This window comes from Ranitomeya variabilis, chromosome 2, assembly GCF_051348905.1.
Source record: "Ranitomeya variabilis isolate aRanVar5 chromosome 2, aRanVar5.hap1, whole genome shotgun sequence".
Taxonomy (NCBI): Eukaryota; Metazoa; Chordata; class Amphibia; order Anura; family Dendrobatidae; genus Ranitomeya; species Ranitomeya variabilis.
In genome coordinates, this window is record NC_135233.1 from 849,110,105 (window position 1) to 849,123,186 (window position 13,082).

Consider the following 13,082-nt stretch of genomic DNA (forward strand, 5'->3'; position numbering starts at 1 on the left):
CTGTATTGTTGTTTTTCTTCCCAGTCCCGGAGTACTGTGTTTAACCAGGGGGGAGTGCAGCGCCCCAGAGTCCTGGTCGTTGCAGTAGCATGGTTCAGCCACTAAGGGGGGGCCATGCTGCGTTCGATGGCACGGAAGGAGTTCTCTGAGCAGGTATCACAGTCACCAAGACATTTCACAGCTGGGCCTCCGGGGGGAGCTAAGGGTGCTATTCATTAGGCCACTCCCCACCATAGTGGGTAAACTGGGGGTCAGGCAGAAAGTTAGAGAGAACGCTGACGGGATTGAACGGAGCAACACCCTGTGGCAGGGGGTGTTGTGAAGGGAGAGACTGTAGGGTCTCTGCCAGGGGTGGGATCCTGGCAGAGGCTTGGCATGGAAAGAACGTAAAGGGACCGTGCCTGCTCAGCTTAGCGGCGGTGCCCAAGGAAGGACTAAGAAGGCGAGATAGATTGTGCTGAGTGAGAAACGAAATCAAGCGAAAGGAGATACCAGTGAGGGTTGTGCTGAAAGAGGCAGCACCTTACTGAGGCGCACTACCGGTGGCCGGAACGCCGAGGAGGTAAAGAGTTTCAAGCCATACCTCAGACCTACGGCAGGGCAGTTAGCTTGAGGCGGACTGTCTCACGCATCACCCAGGAAGGCAAAGGGGGGTACCAACAGGAGAGGGGCGCAGATAGAGTCCCGGAAGATCTCCGAGCCTCCCCGTCATACGGGTGCGTTCCTACCATAGTATCTGGAGGGACGAGGAAGATCATTGCGAATTAAGTTGTTGTGAGGGAACACGAGAAACAGACACAACAGTTGTGGGGTACTTTCCGTAAGCACAGCAGGGAAGGACTGCAACACATAGCGCTAGAAGGAAGGCACCGATTTCCACCTGCAAGGAGAGCTCTGGAAGTGCCATTGGACCGGCCGGACTTGCGCAGCCTGGTGAGCCGTATTCCGGACTGAGGACCCAGAGAGCTTCAGTAAAGAGGTAAAGAGACTGCAACCTGGTGTCCTCGTTATTTACCGCGACCTGCACCCCACAACTGCACCGCTACAACATCACTTATTGCACCGGACGTCCCCCACTGACAGACAGGGCCACGGACCGGGTCTAGCCACCGTGACAACCCCAGGACTGAAACCTAGAGGCCCGGCTCCGGGTACCCCTCGGCCCTGCGGCGGTGTGGGGGCGCTCCAGTATCACCAGGCTGTGATGGGTGTGATGGCCACCTGCAGGGGGCAGTATCACCAGGCTGTGATGGGTGTGATGGCTACCTGCAGGGGGCAGTATCACCAGGCTGTGATGCCGATCTGTTCCTGGTGGCAGGTGGCATCTGCAGGTGGTGCGCGGTAATGTTGGGGGTATATAACCGGTGACGTGAGGACGGGGCAGCGGCGCCCATGGCTGCAGGACTTACCTATCCTGAGGAAGAGCACCACGCTGAACATGGCCAGCAGGGTGGGCACCACGACCCCCAGGAAGGTGGAGAGCTTCTTGGTGCCTGTGCGCCGCCCGCCGCCCCGGGACTGGCCATTCTTCTCGCCGCCCTCATCGGTGGAGACGCTCAGCTTGTAGGTGACCAGCGGGCTGCTCTCGTCCATGGTGTCTCCGGCCGGTCCTCACACTGACAGCTCAGACAGGTACCAGTCCTCCCCCGCCCACCGAGGCGTGACCTGACCCGGACAGGACCACCTAACCACGAGGACCGTCCCCGGAGCGCTGACTGCGGCTCATCCCCGGGAAATTACCAGGAAGTGCCAGCGGCTGTGTAGGTGCCAATGTCATGTGACAGCTCCTGCCCCACTGTCTGCAGCCTGCCTGTCCTGCGGCGTGGGGTACTACAACTCCCAGCAAGTCCTGACAGCCGGACTGCCTCAGGTCTGAGCCCAGCCCAGCCAGCTGATGTCAGAGGAGCTCATATGATTCCTCCTGTGATTTCCACATCGTGTGAGAGAAATCCCTGGGGCAAGAAGAGCCGCTGTGTGCTGCCCCCTGTAATGTGCGTGCTGACCCCCCCCTGTAATGTGCACGCTGCCCCCCCTGTAATGTGTGCGCTGCCCTCCCCGTAATGTGTGCGCTGCCCCCCCCCCCCCGGTAATGTGTGCGCTGCCCCCCCTGTAATGTGTGCGCTGCCCCCCCCCCCCTGTAATGTGTGCGCTGCCCCCCCCTGGTAATGTGTGTGCTGCCCCCCCCCCCCGTAATGTGCGCGCTGCCCCCCCCGTAATGTGTGCGCTGCCCCCCCCGTTAGGCAAGAGCCGCTGTGTGCTGCCCCCCGTAATGTGTGCGCTGCCCCCCCCGTTAGGCAAGAGCCGCTGTGTGCTGCCCCCTGTAATGTGCGCGCTGCCCCCCCCTGTAATGTGCGTGCTGACCCCCCCCTGTAATGTGCACGCTGCCCCCCCTGTAATGTGTGCGCTGCCCTCCCCGTAATGTGTGCGCTGCCCCCCCCCCCTGTAATGTGTGCGCTGCCCCCCCCCCCCCCCTGGTAATGTGTGCGCTGCCCCCCCCCCTGGTAATGTGTGCGCTGCCCCCCCCCCCCCGTTAGGCTACTTTCACACTGGCATCGGCCCGACGTGCCGACGGACAGTGTGATTATTTGACACAACGGGGGCAGCAGATGCATTATTACAACGCATCCGCTGCCCCATTGTGAGGTGCAGGGAGGCGGGGGCGGAGTTCCGGCCGCGCATGAGCGGTCGGAAAAGACGGTATCGACGCTGCAAAAAACGTTACAAGCAACGTTTTTTGGTGGCAACGGACCGACGCAACTGTCACACTGCGTCGCTAATGTAAAGTCTATGGAGAAAAAACGCATCCTGCAAGCACTTTTGCAGGATGCGTTTTTTGTCCAAAACGACGCATAGCGACGTGCAGTGCACGACGCTAGTGTGAAAGTAGCCTAATGTGCGCGCTGCCCCCCCTGTAATGTGCGCGCTGCCCCCCCTGTAATGTGTGTGTGTGTGTGTGTGTGTGTGTGCTGCCCCCCTGTAATGTGTGTGTGTGTGTGCGCTGCACCCCCCTGTAATGTGTGTGTGTGTGTGTGTTGCCCTCCCCGTAATGTGCGCGCTGCCCCCCCTGTAATGTGTGTATGTGTGTGCTGCCCCCTGTCATGGATCCCAATGGCTGGGGATCGCACTGGACAAGCAAAATAACATAAATAACGGACGAGCTCTAGGGTGATGGAACCTGGGCTGACCGCTGCCCTACTCCTGACAAACACAACTAGAAATAGCCAGGGAGCGTGCCTACGTTGATTCTAGACGCCACGCGCCAGCCTAAGAGCTAACTAGCACTGCAGAGGAAATAAAGACCTAGCTTGCCTCCAGAGGAATGAACCCCAAAAGGTATAGTTGCCCCCCACATGTATTGACGGTGAAATGAGAGGAAGGCACGCACATAGAGATGAAAATAGATTTAGCAAAATGAGGCCCGCTATAACTAGAAAGCAGAATGATACAAAAGGGGTCTGAGCGGTCAGCAAAAAACCCTAATCAAAAACCATCCTGAGATTACAAGAACCCATGTACCAACTCATGGCACATGGGGAGAACCTCAGCCCACTAGAGCTACCAGCTAGCATAGAGTCATAATTAGCAAGCTGGACAAAAAACCAAACAACTAAAAAACAGAAGTTAGTTTATCCTGAGAGATCTGGGAGCAGGTAGTCAGGAACCAAACTGAGCACATCTGAGTACATTGATCGCCGGCAAGGGAATGACAGAAAAGCCAGGTTAAATAGGAAACACCCAGCCTCAGATGGACAGGTGGAAAGCAGAGACCGCAACCCACCAAAGTCACCCAGTACCAGCCGTAACCACCAGAGGGAGCCCAAAAACAGAATCCACAACAGTACCCCCCCCTTGAGGAGGGGTCACCGAACCCTCACGAGAACCCCCAGGGCGATCAGGATGAGCTCTATGGAAGGCGCGGACCAAATCAGTCGCATGAACATCAGAGGCGACCACCCAGGAATTATCCTCCTGACCATAACCCTTCCACTTAACCAAATACTGGAGTTTACGTCTGGAAACACGAGAATCCAAGATCTTCTCAACAACATACTCCAATTCTCCCTCCACCAGCACCGGAGCAGGAGGCTCAACCGAAGGAACAACGGGCACCTCATACCTCCGCAATAACGACCGATGGAACACATTATGAATAGCAAACGATGCTGGGAGATCCAAACGAAAAGATACAGGGTTAAGAATCTCCAAGATCTTATAAGGACCGATGAACCGAGGCTTGAACTTAGGAGAAGAGACCTTCATAGGGACAAAACGAGAAGACAACCACACCAAGTCCCCAACAAGAAGTCGGGGACCCACGCGGCGACGGCGATTAGCAAACTGCTGAGTCTTCTCCTGAGACAACTTCAAATTGTCCACCACCTGATTCCAAATCTGATGTAGCCTGTCCACCACCACGTCCACTCCAGGACAATCCGAAGGCTCCACCTGACCAGAGGAAAAACGAGGATGAAACCCCGAATTACAAAAGAAAGGAGAGACCAAAGTAGCAGAACTAGCCCGATTATTAAGGGCAAATTCGGCCAGTGGCAAAAAGGCAACCCAGTCATCTTGATCAGCAGAAACAAAACACCTTAAATAAGTTTCCAAGGTCTGATTAGTTCGCTCCGTCTGGCCATTCGTCTGAGGATGGAATGCAGACGAGAAAGACAAATCAATGCCCATCTTAGCACAAAACGTCCGCCAAAATCTAGACACAAACTGGGGATCCCCTGTCAGAAACGATATTCTCCGGAATCCCATGCAAACGAACCACGTTCTGAAAAAATAAAGGGACCAACTCAGAAGAGGAAGGCAACTTAGGCAAGGGTACCAAATAAACCATCTTAGAAAAGCGGTCACACACAACCCAGATAACGGACATTTTCTGTGAGACAGGGAGATCTGAAATAAAATCCATGGAAATGTGCGTCCAAGGCCTCTTCGGGATAGGCAAGGATAACAACAACCCACTGGCCCGAGAACAGCAAGGCTTAGCCCGAGCACACACTTCACAAGACTGCACAAAGGTGCGCACATCCCTTGACAAGGAAGGCCACCAAAAAGACCTGGCCACCAAGTCTCTAGTACCAAATATTCCAGGATGACCAGCCAACACAGAAGAATGGACCTCGGAGATGACTCTACTGGTCCAATCATCCGGAACAAACAGTCTTTCTGGTGGACAACAATCAGGTTTATCCGCCTGAAACTCCTGCAATGCACGTCGCAAGTCTGGGGAGACGGCGGACAATATTACCCCATCCCTAAGGATACCAGTAGGCCCAGAGTCTCCAGGAGAGTCAGGCACAAAACTCCTGGAAAGAGCATCTGCCTTCACATTCTTTGAACCTGGCAGGTATGAAACCACAAAATTGAAACGAGAAAAAAACAACGACCAACGAGCCTGTCTAGGATTCAAACGCCTGGCAGACTCAAGGTAAATCAGATTTTTGTGATCAGTCAAGACCACCACACGATGTCTAGCACCCTCAAGCCAATGATGCCACTCCTCAAATGCCCACTTCATGGCCAAAAGCTCCCGATTACCCACATCATAATTGCGCTCGGCGGGCGAGAATTTTCTAGAAAAGAACGCACATGGCTTCATCACCGAGCCATTGGAACTTCTCTGTGACAAAACCGCCCCCGCTCCAATCTCGGAAGCATCAACCTCAACCTGAAAAGGAAGTGAAACATCTGGTTGACATAACACAGGAGCAGAAGAAAACCGGCGCTTAAGTTCCTGAAAGGCCTCCACAGCCGTAGGAGACCAATTAGCAACATCAGCACCCTTTTTAGTCAAATCAGTCAAAGGTTTAACAACACTGGAAAAATTAGTAATGAACCGACGATAAAAATTAGCAAAACCCAAGAACTTCTGAAGACTCTTAACAGATGTAGGTTGTGTCCAGTCACAAATCGCCTGAACCTTGACGGGATCCATCTCAATAGTAGAAGGAGAAAAAATGTACCCCAAAAAAGAAATTTTCTGGACTCCGAAGAGACATTTTGAGCCTTTCACAAACAGAGAATTGGCCCGCAGGAATTGAAACACCTTCCTGACCTGTAGAACATGAGACTCCCAGTCATCAGAAAACACAAAAATATCATCCAAATACACAATCATAAACCTATCCAGATATTCACGGAAAATATTGTGCATTAAGGACTGAAAGACTGAAGGAGCATTAGAAAGTCCAAAAGGCATTACCAAATACTCAAAATGGCCCTCAGGCGTATTAAATGCGGTTTTCCACTCATCACCCTGTTTTATCCGCACAAGATTATACGCACCGCGAAGATCTATCTTAGTGAACCACCTAGCCCCCTTAATGCGAGCAAACAAATCAGTCAATAATGGCAATGGATACTGATATTTGACTGTAATCTTATTCAGAAGGCGATAATCTATACAAGGCCTCAGGGAACCATCTTTTTTTGCCACGAAAAAAAAACCTGCTCCCAGAGGGGACGAAGATGGACGAATATGTCCCTTTTCCAAGGACTCCTTAATATAATTCCGCATAGCAGTATGCTCTGGCACTGACAGATTAAATAAACGACCCTTAGGGAACTTACTGCCAGGAATTAATTCTATAGCACAGTCACAATCCCTATGAGGAGGGAGCGAATTGAGCTTAGGCTCCTCAAAAACATCCCGATAGTCAGACAAAAACGCAGGGACCTCAGAAGGAGTAGATGAAGCGATTGAAATCAGAGGTGCATAATCATGAACCCCCTGACATCCCCAGCTTAACACAGACATTGTTTTCCAATCCAGGACTGGATTATGAGTTTGTAACCATGGCAGACCAAGCACTAGTACATCATGTAAATTATACAGTACAAGGAAGCGAATCACCTCCTGATGAACGGGAGTCATGCGCATGGTCACTTGTGTCCAGTACTGCGGTTTATTCATAGCCAGTGGTGTAGAGTCAATTCCCTTCAAAGGAATAGGAACTTCCAGAGGCTCCAGACTAAAACCGCAGCGTTTGGCAAATGACCAATCCATAAGACTCAGGGCAGCGCCCGAATCCACATAAGCATCGACGTAAATGGATGACAGTGAACAAATCAGAGTTACAGACAAAATGAACTTAGACTGCAGAGTACTAATGGCAAAAGATTTATCAACCTTCTTTGTGCGTTTAGAGCATGCTGATATAACATGAGCTGAATCACCACAATAAAAACACAATCCATTTTTCCGCCTATAATTTTGCCGTTCACTTCTGGACTGAATTCTATCACATTGCATAGTCTCAGGTGCCTGTTCAGAAGACACTGCCAACTGGTGCACAGGTTTGCACTCCCGTAAACGCCGATCAATCTGAATGGCCATAGTCATAGACTCATTCAGACCTGTAGGCGCAGGGAACCCCACCATAATATCCTTAATGGCCTCAGAAAGACCATCTCTGAAGTTTGCAGCCAGGGCGCACTCATTCCACTGAGTAAGCACCGACCATTTCCGAAATTTTTGACAATATACTTCCGCTTCATCATGCCCCTGAGAGAGGGCTAATAAAGCCTTTTCAGCCTGAATCTCCAGGTTAGGTTCCTCATAGAGCAATCCCAGTGCCAGAAAAAACGCATCCACACTGAGCAATGCAGGATCCCCTGGTGCCAATGCAAATGCCCAATTCTGAGGGTCGCCCCGCAGGAAAGATATTACAATCTTAACCTGCTGAGCAGGGTCTCCAGAGGAGCGAGATTTCAAAGAAAGAAACAATTTGCAATTGTTCCTGAAATTCAGGAAGGTAGATCTATCTCCAGAAAAAAACTCTGGAATAGGAATTCTAGGTTCAGACATGGGAGTGTGAACAACAAAATCCTGTATGTTTTGAACTTTTGCAGCAAGATTACTCAGGCTGGAAGCCAAACTCTGGACATCCATGTTAAACAGCTAAGGTCAGAGCCATTCAAGGGTTAAGAGGAGGTAAGAAGCAGCTAGACAGCAATTAAGGGCTAGGCAGCAAAACTCTGAGGGGAAAAAAAAAAAAAAAAAATTTCCCTTAAACACTTCTTTTTCTCCTGCTTCAGCCCAAACAATTAACACTTTGTAGGCCGGCTATACTGTCATGGATCCCAATGGCTGGGGATCGCACTGGACAAGCAAAATAACATAAATAACGGACGAGCTCTAGGGTGATGGAACCTGGGCTGACCGCTGCCCTACTCCTGACAAACACAACTAGAAATAGCCAGGGAGCGTGCCTACGTTGATTCTAGACGCCACGCGCCAGCCTAAGAGCTAACTAGCACTGCAGAGGAAATAAAGACATAGCTTGCCTCCAGAGGAATGAACCCCAAAAGGTATAGTTGCCCCCCACATGTATTGACGGTGAAATTAGAGGAAGGCACGCACATAGAGATGAAAATAGATTTAGCAAAATGAGGCCCGCTATAACTAGAAAGCAGAATGATACAAAAGGGGTCTGAGCGGTCAGCAAAAAACCCTAATCAAAAACCATCCTGAGATTACAAGAACCCATGTGCCAACTCATGGCACATGGGGAGAACCTCAGCCCACTAGAGCTACCAGCTAGCATAGAGTCATAATTAGCAAGCTGGACAAAAAACCAAACAACTAAAAAACAGAACTTAGCTTATCCTGAGAGATCTGGGAGCAGGTAGTCAGGAACCAAACTGAGCACATCTGAGTACATTGATCGCCGGTAAGGGAATGACAGAAAAGCCAGGTTAAATAGGAAACACCCAGCCTCAGATGGACAGGTGGAAAGCAGAGACCGCAACCCACCAAAGTCACCCAGTACCAGCCGTAACCACCAGAGGGAGCCCAAAAACAGAATCCACAACAGCCCCACCTGTAATGTGTGTGTGTGTGTGTGTGTGTGTGTGCTGCCCCCCCTGTAATGTGTGTGTGTGTGCTGCCCCCCCTGTAATGTGTGTGTGTGTTCGCTGCACCCCCCTGTAATGTGTGTGTGTGTGTTGCCCCCCTGTAATGTGTGTGTGCGCTGCCCTCCCCGTAATGTGCGCGCTGCCCCCCCTGTAATGTGTGTATGTGTGTGCTGCCCCCCCTGTAATGTGTGTGTGTGTCTGTGTGTTGCCCCCCTGTAATGTGTGTGTGTGCTGCCCCCCTGTAATGTGTGTGTGTGTGTGTGTGCACTGCCCCCCAGTAGTGTGTGTGTGTGTGTGCGCTGCCCCCCTGTAATGTGTGTGTGTGTGTGTGTGCGCTGCCCCCTGTAATGTGTCCCCTGTCCTCCTATAAGAGATTGTGTACGTGGCGGTGCAGATACTTTATCCTGTATAGAATATCGCGATCGGCTCCACTACACACTGCTCGGAGCGGTGCTGCTCAGCTCTGTACAGTTTACATCTGGCCGGTGATCAGTGATGGTCCTCGCTGCTGGACCCCCGGTGATCTGATGACCTATACTAAGGATTGGTCAATACACTAGCTTGGGGACGGGCGTCATGAGTCCCACTAGCCCCCAATCACTCAATACACCCCTAAACAATGCTCACTCCGGCGGTAAGACACACACACAGCAGATTCAATAGCAAGCACAGGCCTCTGGGGCTGTGTGCTCCTGTCTCCTGAGCTGTCCGCTGTTCGGGGGTCTATTGAGCTATCGGTGGGGTCTCTGTTTCCTCCATTGCCGGCTTCCGCAGTAATCACACTGCACTCGGGCCTCAGGCAGGTGCAGTCTGATGTAGACTTGTATGGGGGCGTGCGATCCGATTCTGGGGAGCAGGAGCATGCGGCTGTGATTATTTTCTCCCACTGCCCCACAGAATAACACTGGGCTGAGTGCTGTCCTATGACATCACATAGCGCTCGGCTGTGCTATATGCTCGGGTCACTCCGGCGTCGCAGATGTTTTGGAACTTCTGTCACCATTCACGAGCGGCACACTTGCCATCGACATCATTACTTGTCACAAACTGGCCGTCTTGTTTTCCAGCACAATCCGAGCTTTTCTGAGGATTGCTGACACCATGTCGCCGTGTGGGCCCCGACAGCGTGCTCCAGGGGCCGTGTCTGCTTTCCATAGGCTTTTATCTGCGAGCCCAGCTGTTGGATGGTCGCTGTATAGTCCGTGCACTACGTAGATGGGTCAGGGCCCGATCTGACAGCGGAGGGCTGATGGGTTACACGGACAGAAGCTGCTGGTGGGATCAGTGCAAGTCATTGCCTCCTGTGCGCAATAAAATGGGTTTACACTGAAGTCACACTCTAATGATTAGCTGCGGAGATGCGGCTAAGTGAGGACAGCTCATCACTGAGACTTCGAAAGGAAATATATTTTTCTAGTCAAATTGAAAGTGAAATCAATTCACAGATAAAGAGGAACTAGATGAACCTGCTGGACATGCCGCTGCTGCTGTTGTCTTTGACTTCTGTGTATATAGGAGAAATGAGCAGAAAATGTGTGACCTCCAGATATAACGTGAGAGCCATGGTTCCTTTTTATCTGGAAATTAGAAAGCAAGTGAAGAATTTCTATAAACACACAGGGTTATAGGCACATACCGTAGGCTCTGTTCACATGTCCTGCCCTCATCAATATGGAACACACCCAGTAGTTAGAAATAATCATGGGCCCATTACAACAGGAGCAAAAACTGATGCACACCTTGATTTTTGGTTTGCCTCTGTATTTGTTCTGTTTGTAACCGATGCTAGGCTCTGAACATCTCTAAGATTCTGTGCAAGGGCTTACACAAAATTGGTGCACCCTGGGCTCCTGTTAAAGGGGCGCACTAAGAAATCCAAAGCAGGTGGAATTGTGCATTATGATGACAAAGGGCCCATATACAGTTCTTGCATAGGGCCCTCTTGTTCTTATGTCCGCTCCTGGATTTGTATTTGTGTAGTCTGATTCGGTGACAGATAACCAAACAGTCCCGCTCTTCGTTATTGACACCCATGAAGTGTAATAATGTGGAATATCTCCTGAAAGGAATTAATCAAGTGAAACAGATTTTTTTTGTATAGAGCACTCGTGTTAAGTACAAAAGAGCAAATGATAAACAATAGTTTAAAACCAAAAACAATACGGGAAAGATAGAAAAACCTAAAGCTCGCTGTGACACTGGTATTGGCCCCTTTACATTAAATTAGTATGGACTCAACTGTGGTAAGTCACAAATGAGAATCACCTGTGATTAATTGTCGGTGTCCATGTGACAAATTAGCCAATGAATGAAGACTTCAGTGTTTTAAAAAGGCACATGGTAGGCCCTGTTCCTTTGACACAATGGTGAAGACAAAGGAGCTGTCTGAGGACATGAGCTGCTATTAGCAAACACAAGACTTCCAAAGGGTATAAGGCATCTCTAAAGATCTTGGTATCCTAGTTTCAACAGTGCGCAATGTTATTACGTTAGCCAAGCATGGAACCATCAAGAACCTCCCTGGGCATGGGGAAAGAGGAAAAAAGACGAGAGGTCTTCAAAGGTTGGTGCGTATCGTGGATAAAACACCATGTCAGACCTGAAGGGCAATCTGGAACAGTCTGGGGTCATGGTTTCAACAAGTCCATACGCCGCACACTAAAGCAAGCAGAGCTTTATGAGCAAAGGCCAAAGTAAAAACTATTGCTGAAGAAAATACATTAAAAGGAATACTTGATCTTTGCCAAATAGTACCTTTACAAACCACAATCCTTCTGGGAAAATGTTCTGTGGACTGATAATCAAAAATAGATCTTGTTAGCATTGCAAAGCAATAGTTTGTTTACAGAGGGCGCAACGAAGCTTATGAAAAAAAGAACAGCCTACCAACAGTTAGGCATGGTGGAGGATCCATAATGCTGTGGGGTTACTTTGCTGCGTATGGTACTGGAGGCCTTGAACATATCACAGGAACCATGTAATCAGAGGATTATCAACAGATTGTTAGAGTGAAATGTTCTATCCAGTGTAAGAAATTTGGTTTGAGTCGAAGACCATGAGTCCTCCATCAAGACAAGGACCCTAAGCACACATCCAAAAGTACACAGGAGTGGTTGAAAAAGAATAAATGGACTGTTTTAAATTGGCCAGCAATGAATCCTGACCTCAATCCCATTGAAAATCTTTGGGGTGAGCTGAAATCTGCCATTGGTAAAAAAAGAACCCAGCAAACATTCAAGAGCTTGAGCAAACTGCAATTGAAGATTAGGAGAAAATACCAGCAAAGAAGGGCAAGAAGCCTATTGATGGTTACAAGAAACATTTGGAGGCTGTCATCAATGCCAGAGGGTGTGCAACCAAGTATTAATTAGGGGAGCCTTTATTGCTGCACATGCTGTGTATTCTGTTTCCTCTTTGAAATTGCAACACGTAAGTAGAAAAACAATGTTTTATTGTTGTGTTACGTTGGACCACTAATTAAACAACCATGAGGGAATAACTTGGTACATTTCCATTTATTTCTGAAGATATTGTACAGTCTTTTTTTTTTTTTTTTTTTTTTTTAATCGTTGTGCAGACTGCGCTTTTTAATCCATCCGTGCCAATATTTGGCACATGCAACAGTCCACACGGCCCCCCGAGGAAGCTCACAACGCGAAACGCGCGTCAGGGCTCGCGGTGGACGCGCTCAGCAGAGATCCCACATGGGTAAGCACTATTTGTGGCACTTTAGACAGGCTTGATTGTTATTCCATTAGGGCCATGTGCAATGTAGGAGGGAATACGTGTGGGGGGGAGATGTGATATTTTGCTAGTAAATGATGTTGTATTCATATGGCATCTTCCGCCACTCCTTACATTTCTCATTGTGGTATACTGGGATAACCCTTGAGTACAGCTAATGTAGTCTATGCTACACAGATGTGCATTTATATACTTTTCTGTTGGGCCCGTCCATTATGTCATCCACCAGATCTCGTAATATATGCACTTTGTGAAAATATTTTTTATGAGATTGCATTAATAAAGATTATAATTTTATTATTACATACCTTTTGGTTATTTGTAGCATGGGTCATCATGCTCTGAGATTTTTTTTGTAGGATCAATATAGTAATTTCTTCAGAGTGACTGCAGACTTATCCTTTTGGCCTTTACAGGCCCTTGAATCCAAGCCCAAAAAAGCCATGGAAATACTGAAAAAAGGGCATTTTGAA

At 49.4% G+C, this 13,082-nt stretch overlaps 1 protein-coding gene across 1 annotated transcript in view; it reads right to left on the reverse strand.

Moving 5' to 3' along the window:
* Nucleotides 1–1,849, reverse strand: part of LOC143808011 (solute carrier family 12 member 9-like) — a 349,348-nt gene extending 347,499 nt beyond the window's left edge. The window contains exon 1 of the mRNA XM_077290205.1: nt 1,410–1,849. Coding sequence (XP_077146320.1) covers nt 1,410–1,593 — 184 coding nt within the window. The 5' untranslated portion in view covers nt 1,594–1,849. The remainder of the gene's footprint in view (nt 1–1,409) is intronic.
* Between the last annotated feature and the right edge of the window lie 11,233 nt (nt 1,850–13,082).